This window comes from Chiloscyllium plagiosum, unplaced genomic scaffold, assembly GCF_037043375.1.
Source record: "Chiloscyllium plagiosum isolate Xiang-an unplaced genomic scaffold, Cpla_swu_hap1 HiC_scaffold_12, whole genome shotgun sequence".
Lineage (NCBI taxonomy): Eukaryota > Metazoa > Chordata > Chondrichthyes > Orectolobiformes > Hemiscylliidae > Chiloscyllium > Chiloscyllium plagiosum.
The window spans coordinates 13,634,852-13,660,256 of NW_028270150.1; the positions used below are offsets into that span (position 1 = coordinate 13,634,852).

General features: G+C 44.5%; 1 protein-coding gene across 3 annotated transcripts in view; it reads right to left on the minus strand.

Moving 5' to 3' along the window:
- Window positions 1–4,206: 4,206 nt before the first annotated feature.
- Window positions 4,207–25,405, minus strand: part of cunh21orf91 (chromosome unknown C21orf91 homolog) — a 47,797-nt gene continuing 26,598 nt past the window's right edge. For 2 of the 3 annotated variants that reach the window (XM_043701412.2, XM_043701411.2), the window contains 3 exons: window positions 14,200–14,742; window positions 11,150–11,212; window positions 4,207–8,888 (listed from right to left, as the gene is read on the minus strand). In XM_043701412.2, coding sequence (XP_043557347.2) covers window positions 8,722–8,888; window positions 11,150–11,212; window positions 14,200–14,742 — 773 coding nt within the window. In that variant the 3' untranslated portion in view covers window positions 4,207–8,721. Of the gene's footprint in view, window positions 8,889–11,149; window positions 11,308–14,199; window positions 14,743–25,405 lie in introns of those variants that run through there. The other variant, XM_087992465.1, reaches the window with a different exon arrangement.

The window sequence follows — 25,405 nt, forward strand, 5'->3', positions numbered from 1 at the left end:
TTTCTAGTCTCAATGCTAACGTTTTAGAAAGGATTTTAAAATCTACATTTAGCAAGGATATTGGTCTGTATGACGTACAATCTTCTGGATCCTCTCCTTTTTTAAGGATAAGAGAGATATTTGCCTCTTTCAGCGAAGGCGGGAGATAGCCCTGACTATATGGATAGTTATACATGTCCATAAGTGGACCAGCCAATATTTCTGTAAATTCTTTATAGAATTCAGCTTGAAAACCATCTGGGCCAGGTGTCTTACCGCTCTGAAGTTGCCTGATTGCGTCAAGTATTTCTTGGACTGTTAGGGGAGCATTTAAGACCGATATCTGTTCCGGAGTTAGGCCCAGAAAGGTCAAATTTTTAAATAATGATTGCATTCTCCTAGTCCTGTCTTCACAATCCTGCGATTTATATAAATCAGAATAAAATTTTCTAAAGATTGCATTAATCTTTTTATGATCATGAGTCAAAATGCCCGTACTTTCCTTGATAGACGTGATAGTTTGAGGGGCCTTTTTTTTCTTTGCAAGAAATGCTAAGTATCTACCCGGTTTGTCGCCATATTCATATAACCTTTGTTTTGCAAATAATATTTCCCTCTTAGCCGTTTGGGTAAGCGTTTAGACTGTCCTAAGGGCCGTAATCCTTTGCAATTTAATAATAGAAGGTCTATCAGCGTATGCAGTTTCAGCTGCTTTTAAGCGAGCTTCGAGCAGACGCTGTTGTTCTCCCTTTAATTTTTTCTGGGTCGCTGAATAGGAGATGATCAAACCTCGCGTGTAAGCGTGTAAATTTAGCCGTACCTAAATTAATTTCTAAAAAAGTTTTAAATTCTTGAAAGAAGTACTTTACAAATTTACTGTCTTTCATTAGGAAGGGGTCCATACGCCAATGCCGAGGGGATGTCCCATTGTTCCTCGCCTTGGTTTCCATATATACAACAGTGTGGTCGGAAATTGCTATACTACCTATTTTATAGGATGATATGGAATTTTAAAAAATTGAGGGGACAAAAAACATATCAATTCTGGTATGGCATTTATGTGGATTGGAGTAAAAAGAAAAACTATTTGTAAATAATTTTAAAAATGAAACGTATTTAAATGGAGATTTTCCCCCTTGTTCCCAGGGGGTGTCACTCCCTTTCCAAAAGTCCATCGTATCCTCTCCCAACCAATGCCACACCCTTGACCCAGGCGCTTCTCAATAGGATGAGGAGAATTCAGATATAATACAAAGCTAGAGTTAACAGCGAGTACCCTACCCCCACCCACCCCCCGCCCACACCTGGATATATTTGGTATGTTAATACCATGTATAAACATATATAACTATAAAATTACAACCTCAACAAATAATAATTAAATATAATAATACAAAATAGCAAGGGAAAACAACCCCGACAGAGGTAAAATAGAATAGAATAACCTCCCCCCACCAACATTAACTAAACCCCCGGCATATATATACATATACACACACATACATAGAATAATAATAAAAACAACCCCAAGGGGGGGAGAAAATCATTAAATAGAGAACAAATAAATAAAACCCTCTCCCCACCCCCCAAGATAATATTAAACAGTCAGGTAAGAAAAAAGAAAAAGGGGGGGGGGATATAAACTGGAGTGGGGGAAAGGCAATCCAACATCCATTGTCTCTTACAATTTATCGAAGAGAGTCCAAAAGATCCTTAGCCTTTTCCAGTGATCCGAAATTATGCACGGATCCTTCATGGTTAAAGTGTAGCGTCGCTGGGTAGCGTAAGGAGTACTGAATATTTAAGTCCCTTAAACACTTCTTTGCCTCATCGAATGCCTTCCTCTTTCAGACCAGCGCTGGGGAAAAGTCCTGGAATAACATGATCTTGGATGCTTTATAGATCATAGCTTGGGAATCTTTTCCAATATTTCTAGAGGCTTCTAGGAGTATCTGCCTCTCCCTATAGTCTGCAGCTGGAACAGGACCGGGCGTGGGCGCTGGTTCGAGCCGGGCCCATGTATTGCGACCCGGTAGGCCCATTCCACCCTTACCTGGCCTGATCCAGCCTCCAGATTTAAAAGCTGTGGCAGCCACTGCTGGAGGAATGCTGTAAGCTGGCCTTCCTCTTCCCGTTCGGGAAGGCCCAGCAAACAATTTTTTTTTCGACGACCTCGATTATAGAGGTCATCAATGTGATTCTCTAAGGTCCGGGCTCGCTGTTCGAGAGTCCGGACCTGATCCACGGCCGATTGCGCTGTGGTTTCGGAGGTCGCGGCCTTTAGCTCCACCCCTCCGACTCGGCGCTCGATTTCTTGAATGTCTCGGTCGTGCTTTTGCAGCGCGGCTGAGAGGGAGTCCCATCGACTTTGGGATTCTTCAATGAAAGCATCGATCTTTGCATCCAGTTTGGAGAGGATTTCCACGAGGCTTGCCACTGTAGGTAAGTCCCCCGGGGTGGCTGTGGACGCCTCTGCTGAGGCTGGAGAGGGTGGGGGAGGGGTTCCTGCTTGCTGAGAGCTGCGGGCTCCCTTCCCTTTAGTCATTTATAATAAAGATTAGATTGTTTAAATTTAATACTAAGCAACTAATTAAATTAAACAGCTATTTTAAATGATTTGGTGAGTGTGGTGGGGGTGGGTGGCCCACTTTGCTCAAGTCTTGGGAGGAGCACTATAGACTCAGACTTGCTGGGTCACCGCCATCTTGGATCCCCCCCGGATTCTAATTCTTAAAGAATTTTCTTTTTATGTGGCACATCTTGGAATGATGTACAATATAAAATGCATTTTAATGAAAAAGTTTTCTTGCTCAAAGAGCAAAATTGACAAATTACAAATACGCCACAAGAGGGCAGCAGCAGAACAGGTTCTTTAAAAAAAGTCCTGTTATTTTCCCCATCCATTGCTGGAGCCACAGCAGCCATTGTTTATCTCTGTTCGGGACAAAAAAAACCCTGCAGATGCTGGAATCCGAAGTCGGACAAGGAGGATGCTGGAAGAACACAGCAAGCGGAGAAGTCGCTGTTTCGGGTGCAACCCTTCTTCAGGAGGGAGGTTGTACCTGAAACATTGACTTCTCCACCTCCTGATACTGCCTGGCTTGCTGTGTTCTTCCAGCCTCCTGCTTGTGTACACTGTTTACCTCTGTCTAGGTTTGAACCTAACTAGCAAGTTATTCAAGTATAAGAAGTTGTACAATAGAATCCAACTCAGTGCCTGTTCACTGGGAAACACTGGAGAGCTCTCAGGATTAGGAAGCCTGGCTAACTTCATCCAATTGCTGTAAAATTCTCAGCCATGTTTTCAACTCCTTCTGTCATCGCCATACACAATTCGTGAAAAGATTTGTAGCTCGGGTGCTCGTCATTGTGGTTCTGTTCGCCGAGCTGGGAATTTGTGTTGCAGACGTTTCGTCCCCTGTCTAGGTGACATCCTCAGTACTTGGGAGCCTCCTCTGAAGCGCTTCTGTGATCTTTCCTCCGGCATTTATAGTGATTTGTACCTGCCGCTTCATCCACAGATTCAATCAATAAGCACATCTACCTGGACCCAATATACCGACCACTACAGCGAATAGCTGGAACTGACAACTGGAAGCTGCAGATTCAAACCACTACAAATGCCGGAGGAAACATCACAGAAGCGCTTCACAGGAGGCTCCCAAGCACTGAAGATGTCACCTAGACAGGGGACGAAACGCCTGCAACACAAATTCTCAGCTTGGTGAACAGAACCACAACATCCCCATACACACACCTCCCACCCCCCCATCTCTAACTTCAAACCTCAAAGATCTTTAAGGCACCAAGGTGGCTCAGTGGTTAGCACTGTTGCCTCACAGCGTCAGGGACATGAATCCAACTCCAGCCTTGGGTCTGGGTGGGTTAGTCTCTGGAGAGTCAGTGTGAACTTGTTGGGCCAAATGGCCTGTTTCCACACTGCAGGGATTCTATGATCACTGCCATTTGTCCACATCTGGCCTCTTGCACAGCTTATGTTTCCAGTGTGGCAACTGACTGTAAGCTACAAGTTTTTAAAAACCTCTCCACTATAACATACATCTCATTGACCAAACATCACCATGCATCCACCAAATCCCACCATATGTGGTTGACAGAAATGGTGGGAGAGTCACACACTCAGAACTGTCTGTTGAGGGAAAAGAAATCTCCATTAAATATGGAAGATTCTTCCCATATTTAAAAAGAAACAACAAAGAGGCAGAATAAGAAAATATTATTTATTTAAAATCTATTTTCCAGTAGAGTTTTAATTTATACAGCACGTGTGTAAAAAGAGTTGCAAGACTGAGGAAATGTATTTGCTACGTCCTCCCCAACAGCAGGGGAGCAACCACAGGAAGTCTGCAGTACAGACAACACAAGTATCAAACTAAAGCAGAATCTACTCAACACATGTCAGCAATCCCCCCCCCCCCCTCCCCCAGTGATATCCTGACCTAAAACTGGAGAAAATAGCAGTGGTTCACATATGTGTGCAGCACACCCTATTATGAATTCCTGCGGGGCTTCTGGGAAAACCTCTCTATTTTTCCTGAAGACTTTGAAGGTGGAACATTCTCAAAAAGGAGGAGACAGGTCAGGATAATGGGATGGACACAAAAATACCCACACTTCACACATTCATAAGGCTGCTCTGTATTCCAGACAGCACAAATGTGTCAAAAAGAGCTGAGTACACGTTTTTGTTTAATTGAACCCAAGTGACCAACCCATCTGTGGCTGAGAACGTGGGACTGAAGCTGGGATATTGCCACTTGGAAGGTTCAGTACCAACCCGGGGAATTATCCAAAATCAAAAAAACCAAAAGAAAAAAGGAGTCAACATGACAAGTCAACACAGAATGCTTCAAAACAAAACAGGAGTGAATATTCAGACCAATGAAAAGTCAGAGGGAATGAAAATCCTGAGGAAACCCACGTAAATGTGGGATCTGGGTGAACACTGAATAAAGACACTAGAAGTGTACAGACTGCTGGGTTTGGATGCTCCCTGAAACAGCCTTGTGTTCTTGCACAGTGTGAGCTGATGAAGGCACAACTACCCCAATCCAAAATGGCAGCTCACACACTACAGTCACTGAATTTACCAATGTGTTCCAGACACACTCCAGTGCTGCAGTATACAAAAAAAAATGTTGTATTTTCAAACCTCTGAACACACCTGACCTGCGTACAATACAAAAATACAAAACCTCTACCTCCAAAGACAATAAAAAAAATACATCAATGCTACAGATTCAGACCAAAATCACTTTACAAAATACGGACTGAAATTGGAAAATGCTGAGCACAGCAGGCTGCTTTCACACACACACACGCACACAGTTAATGTTTCCAAAAAAGAGCAATTAACGTGTCATTAACACTCCACTTCCCTCTTCCACAGGTGCTACCAGACTTGCTCGAATTTCGACAACTTTCCAGGCTTAATTTCAGATTCCCAGAATCCGCAGTATTTCACTCATCTTCGGATTGTGGAGCTTCTCTGCAGTACACCCTTACAAACAGTATTTACGTCATCCTCCTTTCCACCCACTCAAACACTGGGCAGGGTTACTACTCAAGCACTTTACCTAACGTCACAAATAAAATATACATTGAAATGTGAAACAGGCAGTGATTCTAGAAACTCTAGTCGGAGGTACACTGCAAGAAATTGCTGAGAGGGCTGAACCTCATCAGGCGGCAACAACGAGCAACTCGCTGGTCTGACTTCGGAGTAGGTGGCACCAACTCTGTATTTTGTTGAATCCTCCCTCCCTCTTCCACATGTTCAGGCTTTCAACCGCAAAAAAATTGACATCACCTACTCACCACCACAGCAGGAGGCCATTCAGCCTCAAGTCAATTAGAACTTGGCCAATCCGTCACTTACTGCAGGTGGGCTCAGTTGGCTGGAAGGCTGCCTTGCAATGCAGAGTGACTCTAACAGTGCAGGTTCAATTTGCCAGACCTGCTGAGGTTACCAGGAGGACCCTCATGCTCAATCTCTCCCCTAGCCTGAGGTGACCCTCAGGATAAAACGCCCCCAATCATTTTTATCACACACACACACACAAATCCTATGATTCACAGGGGCTATGGCAGCTTGACTTATTGTTGTTTCAGTTATGCGGACAGGCTGGAAAACTTAGGGAAGTTTGAGGGAGGTCTCATGGAGATGGTCAGAACATGGAGGAGCTTGGATGAAGCAGACATGGGGAAAACACTCGCATTCAATGGCCTGAGGGCACAGGTCAAAGGTGACATGAGGAAAATTATTAAATGATCACAACTGAGTATGCACTACCAGACCATAGGGTGGGTGGGGGAGCAGATTCAATTGGAGGATTTTAATAACACCATTATCTGAAAAGGAAAACTGTGCAATGATACAGGGAGCAGGCGGAGAATGGTGACTTTCTTTGGGGCATTGGTGGTAGGGGGGGGGGGGGGGGGGGGGGTGAGGAGAGGGGAGAGAGAAGGAAATCCAGAATTGGAAACTAGTCTCAGTAACAATGACCATTAAACGATCAGAGTCAGAGATTAGCAGCATGGAAGGAGGTCCTTCAGCCCATCATATCCACATTAATCATCAAGCATTTATTGTAATCCCATTTATTGCTGTAAAAACCCTCTTGTTCACTAACAGCCTGCAGAGAAGGAAATCTGTCATCCTTATCCAGTCTGGCCTACTTGCAACTCCAGATCTTAAAATTCCCTTCAAGAGCAAGTGGGGCTAGACGACAAATATTGGCATTGTCATTACCTTGAAAGAATTTCTCTAGAAGAACCAGCACTGATATGATGGGCCAAATAGCCCTCTTCCATGCTGTAACTATTTGATCAGTGCATCTTATTCTTGTGTTGTTGGGCAATAGGTGATTGATATCACACATGTATGGCTGTAGGAACAGGATCACTCTACTAATCAGTAGCTCTTTTTGTTGTCACTGCTTGAAGAGGACAGAAGGGCTTAAACATTTCACTGCAACTACAGTAACTCTGGCGTAAAACCCCGAGAGCACCATATAAACAAAAAAGTTAAAGATCAGTGAAATTCTCCCTTCCACGTCACAGCAGACAGGGAGTGCACACTCATGCATCCCTCGGTAACACATCACCTTCTGTCAGAGTCACTCACTAACCCTACTTTGACGCGATTAAAAAAAACAACCTCCAAAAATAAAAAAATAACGGAGCTATACTTAGAAACTGTCCGGGCATCCAAGGAGGAGACTCACTACACTGCTTGTCCCGAGAATTTCTGACATCAAAAAGACACACCGTTAGCTGTGAAGAATTTGAAGGATGATGGGAGGGCTTTCCTTTTCTTATAAAAAAAAATCCAAATCTTCAGATCTGAACTAACCCCTGAACGTTCTGGTTCCCCACGCTGTGGGTTCAAAATGCCAGGAATGGCTTTTGGTATATGGCTTTATCAAAGAAAGAGCCAAGCTGATAGGCTCGAAGCACTGCCAGAAATGATAACATAACTCAAAGTCAGGGTGCCTGAGCCAGACCTGGTAACAGAGGGAACTGGAGAGAATTTCCCTGTGTGGCTCCAGAACCTGCTGAGAGCGCGGAGTCTGGTGCCCTCCATAGGACTCAACCACAATTTCACATATTGTTCCAATCATTTTGCATACATTAGTTAGATCTCGCTGTGTACAGGCAGCTTAGCTCTGAACCTTGGTCTCCAGACTGTGAGTAAGTTAAGGTAAAATTGCCATAGTCTTACCTGGCCATTGTGTTGCTGTCTCAGAGAATGAGACACACACAACTGGTAGTGGCTTAACCTGTGGGTCACGACATAGAATAGAATAGAATAGGCTTTATTGTCTCATGTACTCAACGAGTAAAGCGAAAAGTTTTTACGTCGCCAATTTAGGGAGAAACTGAAAAGGAGAATCCTTCATTGTAACCTCAGCTTTACACCAAATATGTGGGGTATGGGCATACAGTTGAATGCACCAGAAAATGTAACTTGCCGATTTTATGAATGATTAGAATAATAGATCACACAAAGACCAACACAAAGTGGAGTGTCAGTGAGGCTGAAATAATGGATTCCAGCATTGCTTTCACACACTAAGGTAGGATGCCACAAACCAAAGTTAAATGCCTAATCAGGATAAATGTCTCAATTGCCATGGCCTCCAGGGAATTTCAGGCTGAAACAACGACATACTTAGGGTGTCACAGCCCTGTGCAAACTTGTTGCTGCTAGGTCTTCCGGCAAACAAGTAGCAGCAGGGGGGGGGGGGGGGGGGGGGGAGGAGAGTGGGGAGAAGAGTGTGTAATGACCAAATGTGAACTCGCAAACAGTGTTGGTACTGAGCTGTGGAACCTTGGAAAACTCTCCAGTCCATCTGTGACCAGAGAGTAAACTTCAGAGCTAAGTCGCCTACATTCAGCTTGTCCTTACAGCCCAGTAAAACTCCCAGTCATCTTCAATGCACAATTCCCCAAATTACACTTGGTAGCAACTAACAAACTCAGTTGGAGATTCCATAACAAAAGGTTTGGTCAGACACACAGGGGTAAGAAAAAGAAAAGTATTTTTGAAAAAAAAAATAAGTCGCTTAGAAACCAGTACGTAAAATAAATTATTTTTTTTTCACCTTTTGCAAATATAAATGTAAAACATACAAAACACCTCCCCACGGTAGAGTCCAACTTGACACTGCTGGGAGCCCCATTTCATGTAAAGCTGATTTCTGATCTGTTAGCTGTGAGTCAATGATCAAGGGGAACATTGGGCTTGATTCCTCCTTGTCCCACTCGCAGCCAGGGCAGCTTCTCCCTGTTCTTGAACAGCTGCTCAATGGCGATGTAGCGTACATGGAGCTCGGAGGAGAGAGAGTCCTTCTTCTCTAATTCCTGTGCAAGATCCTCAAAGACCACTTGAAGACGACAAAAAAAAATCAAGTTGGTTTCAAGTACAAGAGAAGGGAATGTTCTATCTTCTCCTAAAAAGACAACTAAAATGCTTGAATCAGTTTCAGCTGGAATACTGCCTCCAATTCTGGGTGTGATATTGTGTGTTAGTTTTTGGGGTGACTCAGTGGTTAGCATTGCTGCCTCACAGCGCCAAGGACCTGGGTTTGATTCCATCCTGTGCGTGGAGTTTGTACATTCTCCCCATGTCTGCGTGGGTTTCCTCCGGGTGCTCCGGTTTCCTCCCACAGTCCAAAAATGTGCAGGTCAGGTGAATTGGCCATGCTAAATTATCGCAGTGTCCAGTGATGTGCAGGCTAGATGGGTTGGCCCTTGTAAATGCAGGATTGTAGGGATGTGGTGGGAGGGGGGTGGGATCTGGGTGGGATGCTCTTCATAGGATCGGTGCAGACACAATAGGCCAAATGGCCTCTTTCTATACGTTTACTTTATATTTTTACTAATGCGCTTATTTAAATGTCATCCACATTGCTGTAGTACCTGCAGTCACATTCAGGCCAGATCTAAAGGACATTGGTGAACCAGATACATTCTTATGTCAACTGACTGGCTTTGGGTTAGTTTTTAAATTTCATATCTTCTTCACAGTCTGCCACAGTGGGATTTGAACCCTTGTTCTCAGATTTGAACCCATATCCCTGTAGCTCTGGATTACTCATCCAGTGTTGTTACCACTGTGTTATTACACCACACTTCAGGAAGGGGTGTCAATGCCGTGCAGAGGCTGCAGAAGTGATTGCAAAGAGGGGTTCTGGGTACGAGGGACATCAGCTAAGGGGAGGCAATAGCCTGGTGACAATACCACTCGCCTATTATTCCAGAGACCCAGGTACAGTTCAGGGGACCCGGATTCAAATGCTGCCATAGCAGATTGTGAATTTGAGTTTGATAAAAATCTGGAGTTAGGACTCTAATGATGACCCTGAAGACCATTATCCATTGTTGGGAAACACTCATTTGGTTCACTAATATCCTTTAGGAAAGGAAATCTGCCATCCTCACCCAGTCTGACCATGTGACTCCAGACTCTCAGCAATATGCTTGACTCTTAACTGCCAATAAATGGTAACCTCGCCAGCAATTCCCATTCCCCGTGAAGGGATTAAATAAAAGTTAAAGGGGGAGAGATTGGAGACATTGGGATTCTCCTCCATGGAGCAGAGTAGATTATGGGGCAGTTTATCGGAGATGTTCGAAATGGAGATATTTTAACCACAGGATGGCAGTAGGATCAAGGTAAGGATTGAAGATAATCAAGGCAGTTGGTTTAAAAAAAAGTGGGAGAGAGCAATTCCTTTTCTTCTTTACCATAATCTGGAACAGCCTCTTAAAAGGTGGCAGGGGCAATTTCAAATATAATTTTTTAAAAATTGGAAAAAATGCTTCAATATAGAAAATTTACAGGGTTGAGAGGAATATTGGGCAAGAGGACTAATTAGGAAGCTCTTTTTAGGAGCGAGCATAGGTACGGTGGAAAGACTGGCATCATTCTATGCTGTCCAGGATTCCTTGCAAGGCATTGACTCATTGTATCAGAGATGGTCCTTACGCTGTCAGAGATAAAATATCCATCAGGACACCTTGGGTAAGTCACCTGCTTTCCCCCCTTGAGAGAGCAGGGTGAAGATGCAGACAGGAGAAAGTGAAACAGGAGGAACGGGAGGAGAAATCCCCTAAAGTGTCCCTTAATTAATATCTTTCGATATTAAGTTTTAAATTGACTCTGCAACTATGTACTTGGGCAGTTATACCACAACATTTACTCAGAAGTATGGGCTCCAACAGGTAAATTAAGAAAAAGCATAAATGAGTCAGAATCTCTTCAAATTATCCATTTGAATCATACGCAACACTGGTTTTAATTAACTGATGTTAAACTGAGGCTACATCTGCAGTCACAGATGGATATAAAAAGAATGTTGTGGCACTATACTGAACAAAGAGGAGAGAGATTCCTGACCACTATCAATCCCGCAATCAAACACATTATCTGTCAATTATCAGTTTGATGTTCCCGGGAGCCTGTTGTGCATGGACTGGTTGCAGCATCTCCCATATTTACAGGATTGGCTAAACTGGGACGGAAAAAGAACTTATACGAAACAAAAAAAAATCCAAAGTTTTAGGAGTGTTTTCTGTAAAGAATCGCGACATGTTAATTTAAATTTTTGAATGCTTCCCACCCCATACAGATGTGATTGCGTACCTTTGATTTGTTTGAGGAGTTGTTCGTTCAATGGCACCAGATCATCCACCGACATAGCACTCACTGAAAGAAATATCAAACAGCGTTCGAGCTATTTTGGGCATTGGTGTAAGCAAACGCAACACAGAGAGTCTTCTCTGTTTGTAATTCCCTGTAGTCTGTACAGTAAACAAGACAGGCATGGGTACTATGCAATGAGAAAGGAACATTGGTAAATGTATTCATGAGAAACTCCTGGGGGATGAGTGACAATAATGGTTTAGAATTCTTCAACAAGATAGAATGTGAGGTAGATGACTCTGAATCTAGGGTCCTGAATCTTAATGAGGGAAGCTGCAAAGGTATGAATTGGCTGTGTGGATTGGGAAATGTTACTAGAATGAATGACAGTGAATGCTTGCCAGTGCCTGTCCATTGAGTGAATGGGTGAATTACAAAAATGACTTCTGGCGCGAGAGAGAACAGTGGCCAAATCCTGGCTTATGCAGGAAGTTAGAGATAGCATTAGATGCGCAAAAATAAAAAAGCAGGTATACCAAATGGACAAGAAAAAACAATAGACCTGAGGATAGGGAACAGTTTGAAAGTCACCAAAGGAGAACCAAGGGGTTGATTAAGAAGGGGAAGATAGAATGAGAGAGTAAGCTTGCAGTAAACTTAAGAACTGAGTGTAAAAGTTTCTATTGGTAAAGATGGGTGAAAACTAACATAGGCAGAAATGTGACAAATTACAATGGGGAACAAAGAAATGGCTAACAAACCAATTTAATACTTTATTCATGTTCTCACTTGTGAGGACAGAGGCAATGTACCAGAAATGATGGAGAACACGGGGTTTACTGAGAGGGAAGAACTGAGGCAAATCTGCATTAGTAGGCAAATGGTGTTGGACAAATTGAAGGCTGATAAATCCCCAGGACCTGATAATCTTAAAATTGACTCATTTTGTGGGATATGGGCATTGCTGGCTGGGCCAGCATTTATTGCCAGTCCCTAGTTGCCCTTGAGAAGGTGGTGGGGAGGTGCCTTCTTGAACTGCTGCAGTCCAACTGCTGTGGGTTGATACACAATGCCTTAGGAAGGGAATTCTAGGATTTTGACCCAGCAACAGTGAATGAACGCCAGTATATTTCTAAGTCAGGATTGTGAATGGCTTGGAGGGGAACTTGCAGGTGGTGGTGTTTCCACAGATCTGTTGTCCTCGTCTTTCTAGATAGAAGTGGTCATGGGTTTGGAAGGTGCTGTCTTAGGATCTTTGGTGAATTTCTGTAGTGCATCGTCTAGATGGTACACACTACTGCTGTTGAGTGTCAATGGATGTGGTGCCAAACAAACAGGCTGCTTTGTCCTGGACGGTGTCAAACTTCTTAAGCATTGTTGGAGCTGCACTCATCCAGGCAATTGAGGACCATTCCATCACACTCCTGACTTGTGCCTTGCATATGGTGGACAGGCTTCTGGGAGTCAGGTGAGTTACTTGCTGCAATATTCCTAGCCTCGGACTTGCTCTTATCATCACTGCGTTTATGTGGAGAGTCCAGTTGAGTTTCTGATCAATGGTAACTCCCAGGATGCTGATAGTGGGGGATTTAGTAATGGTCACACCATTGAATGTCATGGGATGGTGGTTAGATTGTCTCTTATTGGTGATGGTCATAGCCTGGCATTTGTGTGGTGTGAATGTTATATGCCACTTGTCAGCCCAAGCCTGGATATTATCCAGATCTTGTTGCATTTGGACACGGACTGCTTCAGTGTCTGAAGTGTCGCGAATTGTGTTGAACATTACACAGAGAACATCTCCATTTCTGACCCTATGATGGAGGGAAGGTCATTAATGAAGCAGCTGAAGATGGTTGGACAGAGGACACTACCCTGAGGAAATCCTGCAGAAATGGTCTGGAGCTGAGATGACTGACCTCCAACAACCACGACCATCAGCTCATGTGTCAGGTATAACTTCAATCATTGGAGAGTTTTCCCTCAAAACTGATTCCAGTTTTGCTAGGGCTTTTTGATGCCACTCAGTTAAATGCAGCCTTGATATAAAGGGCTGTCACTCTTACCTCACCTCTGGAATTTATCTCTATTGAACCAGGCTGTAATGAGTTCAGGAGCCGACTGGCCCTGGTAGAACTCAAACTGGGTGTCACGGAGCCGGTTATTGCTGAGCAGGTGCTGCGTGATAGCATTGTTGATGATGTCTTCCATCACTTACTGATGATCTAGAGTAGACTGATGGGGTGGTAATTGGCTGTGTTGGATTTCTCTTGCTTTTTATGGACAGAACACCCTTAAAGAAGTAGCCCTAGAAATAGTGGAAGCATTGGTGATTAACTTCTAACATTCTTTAGACTTTGGAATAATTTCTACAGGTTGGAGGGTAGCTAATGTAACCCCACAATTTAAGGGAAGTAGAGAGAAAACTATGAATTATGGACCAGTGAGTCTGACGTCAGTAGTGAGAAAGATGCTAGACTTCCAAGTCAGGATAAGAAATGGGTTGGTGGGAATTTGTAACTGCTGGTGCTTCCATGTATCTGCTGTGCTTGTCCTTTCCGATGGCAGTGGTTGCAGGTTTAGAAGGTGCTGTCTGAGGATATTTGGTGAACTCCTGCACTGTACACACTAGTGCTATTGAGCATCGATGGAGGGAGTGGATGTGGTGCCAATCTTTGTCTTGGATGGTGTCACACTTCTTGAGTGTTGCTGGAGCTACACTCATTGGGGGGAGTATTCCATCGTGCCTTGTAGATGGTGAACAGGCTTTAGGGAACCAGGAGGTGAGTTAATAGCTGCAGTCATTGTGGCTACAAGAGCACGTCAGAGGCTAATGTGTTGATATGGCGAGTCCAGCTCAGTTTGTCATTAATGGCAGGCACCAGAATGTTTCTCCTGACATTTATAGTTTACCTTTGGTTCAGGTTCATTCAGGGACAGAGTGCCATACCCAGATATTTCAATGGTTATAAATGAGATTGTTTTAAGAAGTGTGTCGATGGGTCTGTAATCAGTGAACCTTCCTCCTCCCGCCCAACCCTGATACTTACACTCCTCTTGGGTGTAGTAGCGATGACATCTGGACTCCACTCTGCCACAGCTTCCCATTGAGAGCTGAGATTCTGCCCCTCGCCCCCGCTCCTCAGGCGACCAGCCAACGTCCACACCTGGAAACCTGTCAACAGCCACCCCCAGCATCCCCAGCCGGAAGTCTGCCGGCCCATCCTGCTCCAGAATCCCCTGCCTGCACTTGGAATATCCCGGCGAGCTCCCGTCCAGCCAGCGTGGGGAGTACCGGGGTAACTGCAGGCCGTTCACCTGGGGGAAGTGTGTCCTGAGTGCGCTCGGCTGGGGGTCATGACCCTTGACCTGGCCCTGCCCGCACTCCCGCAGGTCAGAGTGCGAGTGCTGGTTTTGTGCGTACTGAATAATGCGGTTTATCTTCCTGCTCAGGATCTCCTTCACATCCTTGTAGGTGCTCTTCAAAACTCTCGGCTGTGGGAGGTCCTGGTTGGCGATTAGGTGATACTTCTCGAAGCACTCTCTGTGACCACGCACTGATTCAGTGTGGAGGAGATTCTCCCTGGCCACCCCTGAAAGACAAAAGGACCAAAAACAAAAACAACACATTTGCAACAGTCCTCCAATCAGTATTCACTTGGCTACGGAGTCAGTTATCAGTCACACTCCCAGCTCTAAGATGGCAGCAATAATCTCAATTCATACGGTGTTTTGAACAATCGCTGTGGCTCAGTGGTTAGTGCTGCTGCCTTACGGTGACAGGGATCTGGGTTAAATTTCACCCTCTGGTAACTCTGCGTGGAGTTTGCACATGTTCGCTGTCTGCGTGGGTTTCCTCCGAGTACTCTGGACATTGGCAGGAAACCAAAGATGTGCAGGTTAGGTGGATTAGCAATGGGAAATGTGAGGTTACAGGGATAAGGTAAGGGGGTGGGTCTGGATGGGATGCTCTTCAGAGGGTCAGTGTGGACGTGACAGGCAAAATGCCTGCTTGCACATGGTAGGGATCCTTTGATTTAGGAGTGCTTTCAAGAACAGAATTTAGGTTTCTTACATGTGTGATTTTGGTCATGTTCACGACAGAAATATTATGACAAGTGACCAACAAATTTGATGAAGGAGGTCAGTTTTAACCAGGAAGAGGGATTTCAGAAAGAGGTTTCGTTGCTTAGACCAGAGGCAGTTGAAGAGCTACTGCTGATCCAGACAGCAGGATGACAGGACGGAAGGATGAGGAATGATAGTGACAGGAGAGGAAGGCTAGGACAGAAAGGCGGGGAGGAGCAGGATAGAGGAGAAAGGTGAGAGACAGGGAGCTGAGGAAGAGGGGTGGGAGCCAGTTGTCCTCTCTACCCAAAGCTGTTCAGCTTTCCTTGGTAACTGTAGAGCACAGAGTTTGGTCAGAAACACGCAAGACATCTGCTCCCAAAGGTCACGCCAGACCCAAGAGAAAACAGGTGACCAACAATGCAGCACCACACCGGCAGCAAGTTGATGCGTACAAAGATGAACCCAATGAAGTAAGAGGCAAAACTTCAGAAGATGACTGAACTTTCCATATTATTAGTTGAGAGTGCATTGCAGGTCGGGCAGCATCCAAGGAGCAGGAAAATCGACATTTTGGGCAAAAGCCCTTCATCAGAAGTGAGGCTGGGAGCCTCGGGGGTGCAGAGATAAATGGGAGGGGGAGGAAAAGAGAAGAGAAGGTAGCTGAGAGTGCAATAGGTGAATGGAGGCTAAAGGATATAGATCAGAAAGGAGGATGGAGCAGATAGGTGAGAAGGAAGATGGACAGATGGGATGGGTTATGAGGACGGTGCTGAGCTGGATGGTTAGAACTGGGGTAAGGTGGGGGATGGGGAAATGAGGAAACTGGTGAAATCCACATTGATGCCCTGGGGTTGGAGGGTACTAGGGCGGAAGTCAAGGCATTCTTCCTCCAGGCGTTGGGTGGTGAGTGAGTGGCGATGGAGAAGGCCTAGGACCTGCATGTCCTCGGCAGTGTGGGAGGGGGAGCTCAAGTTCAGCCACGGGGTGGCGGAGTTGATTGGTGAGGGTGTCCTGGAGATGTTCTCTGAAGCACCCTGCGAGTATTAACCAGGTTGAGCGCAAAAGGCAATCGGAAGCTTTTCTGACCATTAATATAAATATATGTCCTGAAAAACTAGGACAACACATGCAAAGCTTAGAATCAGCAGGGGATAGCGCCAACATAATTCTATTATGCATTGCCCAAGACATGCATCTCAGCAGATGGCACACAGTGAGGCAGCCAATCAGACCCCCATACAGCAGAATACCAGTTCAGTGCATTACCACAATCACACTGCAGTGCCCATACACAAACTCCTCCTGGGTTCCTGCAATCTACCACCAGTTGAAGTTGCAGGACCATCCATGCAACGAGATTGTAACATGATTTGTGTTAAAATGTGAAAAGGTGCCACTCTGGTGTACCAGTTAATGCAATTAGCTTAAAGGCGTAAAGACTGAATGTTCCAGAGGAAATGCGTTGGGTGACAGCCACTGAAGTTTGTACCCATTAAGAGTTGGGCACTGTTAGAAACAAGTCAAACAGGAGGAAGGGGTTTCACGTGATATCGCAACTAATGTACAGCAGTCCAGCCCATTTGACTCAAATGACCCACGACAAGAAGTATGGTCCACATGAACCTCCTCCAAATCGGTTGCCTTGCCTTCTTGGCACCTTTCTTATTGCTTTCTTTGTTACACACTCAATTGGCTTATGCTGAAATTCATCTACATCATTCACATTTACCACTCTGATAGTGAGTTGCAAATTCCTACCAACTCTTTGGAAATCCCTGGAATTAATCTTCTGATTTATTACTATTTTATATGCTAAACTCTCCAAGTTTTAGTCTCTCAAAAAAAAAGGAATAAAAAAAAGTGTTCTCTCCACCCTCCCAAATCTCGAGCAAGTTATTTTCTGAAGAAAGGGACTTCAGTCTTTTTCAGGGTTTTGTGATGGGCATAACCTCTGAGCTCTGCCATGATTATTTACTGTGCTCTGTTTTCAGCAGATAGCCCTGCTGCTGGTTCAAAACAAAGGAAAGAGTAATCGTCTGCACTCCTCCCCCACCGCCCTTCCTGTGTGACACCACATCTCTCTGCAGGTTGCAGCAAGTTTGCTCATACAAGTTGCCACATCTACAGTTTCATCAAGAGCAGCTGAATTTCACAGGGCTCAGCACCAAGATGAGACCGTACCAGCGTGCAACCAATTGGCACATAGTCAACCGAGGCAGGACTGGGAGGGGGGAAAAAGGTGGGGGAAGAGGAGAGAGGGGAAAGGGGTCAAGTCAGTCACCTGGAGGGAACTAAAATGCAGGATTTGTGACTTTGCATTGATCTACTGAGTGGCTCTTGATTTTTCTGTACTGCGAGATATTTGGCTTTGATTAAAAGCTGTACCATTAACTCCTTTTCCAAGGCACCAGCTGTCTCACAGTTACACAACAGTGGTGTGTGTGTCTAGACGGGTTGGATTAGCAGGCATATTCCTGGAACTAGGTTATTGAAAAGATAAGATTAATAAAAAAAAAGCTGAGTCTCATCCTATTTTTAGCCCCATGCTCACACACATTGACTTCTGATCACCATCCAGTGAAAGTCAGCCAGAACATTCAGCTCATTAACCCAGGAATGTGACTGTATTGTGACAGCCGTTTCACTCTTCCAGGGTAACCTGATGAGCTAATTCAGCAGAGGCTAGGGACATAACCTGCATCAGTCGTCTGGCCAATGCGAGGGGAGATGGTGGCAGCGTTGTAATACTTCTGGACTGGAAAGGCAAGCTATGCTCCCAGGGCATGGTTTCAAATTCCAACACATCAATACATCTGGCAAATGCAGCTTGTTTCAGTAATGGCAACCACAAAACTTGAAAACCCAGGTTAACCAATTCCTTTTAGGGAATCAATCCTGCCATCCATGTGACCCCAGACCCATAGCACTTCTCTGGAGCAAATGATGCTCTGAAGCAGAGTCGGTGAGACTCGAAACGTGAGCTTGCTTTCTCTCCAAGGATGCTGCCTGACCCGTTATGATCCACAGCACTTCTTGTCGATTGTTAATTTCCCTCAATGGGCAATCACAGATGGCCAACAGATGCCCTCACCCCAAGATAGGTTAGAGATCAAGCAGTCAAGTATGGTGCTAGAAAAGCACAGCAGGTCAGGCAGCAGCCAAGGAGCAGGAGAATCGATGACAGTATCGGTGCCACCTCTTGCTCCCCATGAAGAGGTTGAACAGTTCATCAACTTCACCAATACCTTTCACCCAACCTCAACTTTACCTAGACCATCTCGGTCACCTCCCTCCTCTTCCTGGATCTCTCCATCTCCACCTCTGGTGACTGACTAACCATGGATATCTACTACCAGCCCAATGACTCCCACAGCTACCTGGACTACACTTCCTCCCACTATACCTCCTGTAAAGACACCATCCTTTATTCCTAATTCCTCTGCCTTCACCATATCTGTTCCCAGGATGACTAATTCCACCTTAGTAAATCCCACATGGCCTCCTCCTTCAAATGCCACAATTTCCCCTCCCACATTGTCTTTCCCATCTCGCCGCTCCACCCTCCTTTCTGACCTATCACCTTCTCCCTCATCTTCATCGACCTATTGCATTCCCAGCTACCCTGCCCCCAAACCCACCCCCTCTCATTTATCTCTCAGATCCCCCGGCTCACAAACCTCATTCCTGGTGAAGGGCTTATGCCCGAAATGTTGATTCTCCTGCTCCTCTGACGTTGCCTGACCTGCTGTGCTTTTCCAGTACCACACTCTCGACTCTGACCTCCAGCATCTGCAGTTCTCACTTTCTCCTAGAAAGACAAGCAGCTCAATACCATCCAGGACAAAGCAGTCCACTTAAATTGCTTCTTTGGGCAGTCTCTGGGGCTCAAAGACATGCTATGAAATAAATCTTAATAACTTGTCACTGAGCCAGTGAAAATGTCATGACAATTAATCCACTTTTTCACGTCCAAACAGTTCTCTCTGCTCATTTCCCACCTCTTCTTTATAACAACAGGTATTTAAGAAAAAGAAATCGGCCTACACTGGGGAATTAGTTTTAGATTCTTTTTTAAAAGTGCAAAAACAAAACAATAATGCAGTATAAAACAATAATGCAATATAAACAGGAAACATCTGTCATTATCATCACCATATCCTCAAAACCTGGCAACAGATATATCGTTAAGGAAATTACATCACAGGTTGACAAGAGAGAGGGGGAAGTGGGAGAAGGTTGGGTGGGTAGGAAGGAATAGCAGAGTAAAGGGGGAAGAGGGAACAGGAAGGAGTGAGAAGGGAGAATGGTGGGGGTGGAAGGAGAGAATGGAAAAGAGAATTTGACTATTAACACTTATTGCTTCCATTGGGCTCTGTGTTTGTGACTATGTTCTGGCGCAATATCTCATGGAACTAATTCAAAGTTACCATTTGGCAAAAAAGCACAATTTTGAAACAATCGCATTTCAAATGAAATCACACCTTCCACCATTAATACGAACAGACAGTGCTGTGGTCAGGAACGTTATTTTTAATAATTAGATGTTAAACTGAGACCCCAGTTACTTTTTCAAAAATAGACATAAAAGATCTCATGACAGCACTCTGATAAAGAGCAGAGGGACTTCTCAAGTCCTAACTGATACTTATCATGCAAATCAAAATAACTTGAACTCGTTATATTTGGTAATGAGCAAATTGATGATCATGGGAGTTTGCTGTGCAAAACTGGTCACAGAGTTTACTGTATTAAATGATGACTACACTTCAAGAGGTGCAGGCGTGGTGGAATGAAAGGCTTCATGAGTGCTATATTTCATTGACCAGTGGATAGCTGTTGAACATTTGTTGAAACTTTATTGCTGGAACAGCACAGCAGGTCAGGCAGCATCCAGGGAACAGGAGATTCGACGTTTCGGGCACAGGCCCTTCTTCAGGAATGAGCAGAGAGTGTTCAGCAGGAGAAGATAAAAGGTAGGGAGGAGGGACTTGGAGGAGGGGCGTTGGAAATGTGATAGGTGGAAAGAGGTCAAGGTGAGGGTGATAGGTCGGAGTAGGATGGAGGCGGAGAGGTCAAGAAGAAGACTGCAGGTCAGGAAGGCGGTGCCGGGCTGGAGGGATCCGGCTGAGACAAGGTGGGGGGAGGGGGGGATGAAGAAACTGGTGAAGTCCAAGTTCATCCCCTGCGGTTGGAGGGTTCCCAGTCGGAAGATAAGACGCTCCTCCTCCGACCGTCGGGTTGTTGTGGTTTGGCGGTGGATGAGTCCAATGACCTGCATATCCTCGGTGGAGTGGGAGGGGGAGTTGAAATGCTGTGCTACAGGTTGGTTGGGTTGGTTCGTCCGGGTGGCCCAGAGGTGCTCTCTGAAGATTTGTTGAACATTTGGCTGGTTAAGCATTGCATGATTCTTAAACACAAAGCGTCAGAGTCATACAGCATAGAAACAGACCCTTCGGCTCAAGTCTATGCTGACCAACAAACACCAAACTATACTAATCCCATTTACCTGTGCTTGGCCTGTAGCCTGCCATGCCATGGCAATTTAAGTGCACATCCAGATGTTGCTTCAATGTTGCAAGAGTACCTACCTCCACTGTCCTCTTAAGCAATACATTCCATATTTCTAACATAATTTTGGTAAAATTTATTTTCCCCCCAGATCTTCTGTAAACCATTTGCACCTCACCTCAAAAATTATACCCTCTAGTTCTGGACACATCAGCCATGAGGAAAGGAATCTCAATCTAGTCCGTGCCCCTCATAATTTTGTGTACCTCAATCAGATCTCCCCTCAGCCTCTTCTGCTCTGATGGAAACAAACTCAGCCTATCCAGTCTCTTCTCATGCCTAGGATGGAATGTTTCAGTTAACATCCTCTCCAGTGCCATCACACACTTCTGATAGCATGGGGATGAGAACAACATGCAGTTTTCCATCTATGGTCTAACTGCAGCAAAATATAGTCAAGGTGATTCAGCCAGCTATATCTGTGCTGACCACAGCTAAACCATACAGTCTCCTTTCAAACCACTTCTCATATTTTTAAGCCTTATAGGTTCTAAATGAAATGCATATCGGAGTATAATGTAAACATAATGAGACTATTTGCCTTCACCATGCTTTCTGGCTGGGAGCTCCCAACACAGACCACTGCCAACCACACACAGTTTATAGATCGAGGCAAAGTAGGAAGGAAAGAATTTGTAACTGCACCACCAGATGTTCCCGCACTGGTCACAAGAAGAGACTACTTTTCATATTCTGGGAACCGTGGCTTAACTGGCAGCACGACACGTGGACACTGCGCTAGCAGATAACCAGTCAGGCTATTTTTAGACCACTGCATCAGAGGTTTGCAGGAAATCAGTCGGTGATAGGGTGGTTGGGAAAGAGATAACAAAGAAACAAAATCTCTTTATAAGAAGATTGTGTCAAGGGTTCGAAAGCACAGCATGAAGTGTATAATCAGCTTCCTCTTCTCGAGCTGCACTTGCTACCCACTCCTCACTCAGATTCGCAATGTGTGAAATGGGCAAAGCCAAGTGAGTCAGAAACAATTTGCCAAGCCTTGTGAACATCCTGTTAGTTTCAGAGGAGCCTTGTTGAGATGCCAGGTCCTACTTTAGGGGAAAGTGTAGGCTGGTAGAGCAAAATAACAGTGCCCTTGAAAACCTCTATTATAAAGACAGGGTCCTCCATGGACATCATGCTCGTAGACTTTCACCTCTGGGGGTTGGGGACATAAACTTCTGGTGTCAAGAATTTTCCTGCAGATCAAAGCAAAATGCAGCATTGATATTTAAAAGATTTCGAATAACCTCAAGTCACATTGTCATGTTTTTCCTTGTGCTTCAGTCTGACGTAATCTGATGTCACATTATTTTCCCATCTAAGTACAAGCAAAGAGCAGCTCCCAAAACTAGAAGTCTAAAGCACTAACAATGAGTCCCTCTGCTATATCATTATGGGGGTACCTGGTCTATGTAATTAAAATAGCCCTCATTAAAAACAGGACTTGATGTGATTGCAGGGGCAAAGGGAAAAATAAAACAATATTTGGACCACATTGTAGCCTCAAGGGTCCAACAAAAAGCTTTACAATTAATCAATTATTTTTAGAAGAGCAGTTACCATTAAGTAGCCAATGTGGACAAAGCCAAATGTGCAGCAAGATCCCACAATCAAATTTGAATGAAGTACTAATCTGTTTGGACTGTTGTTGTTGGAGAAATAAGAGCCAGAGATCTCACCTAATGTGGTTGGGTCTTTACATCCACCTGAACTGGTGCGTGGATAGAACCAACAGATCCAATAGGGAATGGTGAGCCTCAAGCAATGCAGCACTTCTTCAGTACTGACCCTACCTGAACACAGCTCTGTCTCGGCACTTAGTTCCCAGTCTGAGAGCTTGGCAGATAGTGAGTACTGACCCTCTGACAATGCAGCACAACCTCAGTAAGGTGTTCAATGGCAATGAGAATGTGAAACCCATCATTAGAATGAATAACACAGCTGCATTAAAAAAAGGAAGAAACTCTTATTAGAGAAGGGAGAAAGGAATAGAAGGATATGCTTAGAGCATAGAGGTTTGCAGATGTCTGCTATTCCGAACGGTCCAATTCAGTGCTGTAAAGTCTGTGCAAGAGCTGGAACGGTGCTTGAAGCTACAATGTTCTGATTGAGAAAGTGGCATGCTTACATAAGCTGCATCTGGATGCAAAGATAGAGTCTACCTTCAGCATGGTGATTGACACAAGCACAGAGATGCTGTTCAGATCCTCTTTTGGTATAATGTAAACACGTGCAGAAACACTAAGTCAGAATGGGATTGGATTTGGATGGAGGCAGATCAGGAGGTGGCACTTTCCGTGACAGAAGATAAACCAAAGAACCCTCTCTATCCAGCTCTTCCCAACCATTTACTTTTGTAAAAGCAGGAATATTTGTACATCGACAAATCAGCTTCAAGTAGCTGTAAACTGAGAAGAGTGCTTGTCTTGACTATTTCATTAGCTGTCTAGTGTTAAGGAAATTAATCATCACACTGGTTGCAAGAATGTTGCCAGGGTTGAAAAATTGCAGCTATTAAGAAAAACCGAAAAAGCTAGTGTTTTATTCTTTTGAACAGAGCAGAATGAGGGATGACTCAATTGAGGTGTATAAGATTACAAGGGGCTTGGATAGAGTGCACAGGGAAGACACGTTTCACCAGGGAACAAGGTCCATTAGCAGGAGGCAGAGAACTAAAGGCAATGGTGGAACGATTAGAGGGACACAAATGGGAGGGAACCAGAGCACTCGGAGGGTGGTGGATTTCTGGCATTTGCTGCCCAGTTTGCTGGTGGAGGCAGAAACTCTGAACTCAGTTGAAGTGCTGGATCCTGAAAGGCTACTGCCTGGTGCTGAAAAGTGGGGTTAGAATCGGCATCTAGCTTTCCCCTCCCCTCGGCCAGCAGGAATTGATGAGCACAGAAAGAAGCCATTCAGCCGTAATATTTCTATGGTTCTATAGCAACTTTACAGTGTTAATTTAAGTATGTGTCCTCCAATAGCTTTAATCTGAAGGACTAATTAAACGTAACTCAAAATAGAACTTAGTGCTGGTGTCAGTCCTCTTCTATTTATAAGTGCAAAAAAAATTTAAAACAACCTGCAATTTATACAATAAAATTTGAGCTCTATGTATTTATCAGTCTTGTGTGCAAGTAACAATTTACAACCTGAGAAATTAGTCCCATGCTGATTCCAGATTTAAATACATCATTATTTTAAAACAGCACAATATTGTGGATGTCTTAAATTGAAAAAAAAAAAATCAGAAAGTGTTGGAAACATGAGTCTGACAGCATCGTGGCTGGAAGACAAGTCGAGTTTCAAGTGGATGGCCATTCATCAAAATGAGTGAAAGTTTTGTTGAATTCTCTCTCCATGGATGCTGTCTGATCTCCTGAGTGTAGCCAGCACTTGCTGTTGTCAGAAGCAACACTAACTGGGTTTCTTGGTAGTAGGAGTCATTTCTTCTGTCCTCTCAAGCAGTTGCTTGCATCTCACAAGGCAGCACCATCATCAGGGTCAGGAGGTCATCCTTCCACTCTCAAGACACTCCCAGTGCCTGTACTGAGGGCAGGTTGCATTGTTGAAAGTGCCTCGATAGTTTTGAAAGAGACCTTGCCTGCCCCTCAGATGCTGAAAATAACATGGGTTTCTCTCCAGTGTTGTAGGCCGACATGTGGCTGTTTGAAACAGAGCACCTGACAATTAGCAGTTATGTTCACTTGGGCCTTGCTGGATGCAAACATGACTACCTTCTTTCTGACATAATAGCTTCAGATAAAACTATTTTCTCACAAGACAATGGATATTGCACTAGAATAACCAAGATGGGAAGTCTTGCAGGCTGACACTTGAGTGGGATCCCCAAAAGACCTTAGGACACAGAAAAGAAGTAGGCAATAGCCTAGTGATATTATCGCTGGATTATTAATCCAGAGACTCAAGAAATACTCTGGTGGTCCAGGTTCGAATCCCGCCATGGCAGATAGTGGAATTTGAATTGGCTCTAATGATGACCATTGTCATTGATTGTTAATTGCCAGGAAAAGCCTATCTGGTTCACTAGTTTCCTCTAGGGAAGGAAACCTTCATTAACTAGTCTGGCCTACATGTGACTCCAGACTAACAGCAATGTTGTTGACAATTAACTGCCCTCTGGGATAGGCAATCAATCCTGGCCTAGCCGGTGACACTCACATTTCATGACTGAATAATAAAAAAGGCGATTCAGCCCATTCAGTCTGTCCTACCGAGGTCGATCGGATAATCCTCAACGCCACTTTGCTGCCCTCTACCCCATAAGACTCTCTTATTGTTGATTTAACATCTATCTATTTCAGCCTTGATTATATTTTATAGAATCCCTACAATGTGGAAAGGCCCTTTGGCCCAACAAGTCCACACTGACCCTCCCAAGAGTAACCCAACCAGGCCCATTGCCCTACTCTATTTTCCTTTATTTTACCTCTGACTAATGCACCTAACCTACACAATGGACAATTTAGCATGGCCTATTCACCTAAACTGCACACCTTTAGATTGTGGGAGGTAACCAGAGCACTCGGAGGAAACCCACTCAGACACAGGGAGAATGTGCAAACTCCACACAGACAGTTGTCCAAGGTTGGAATT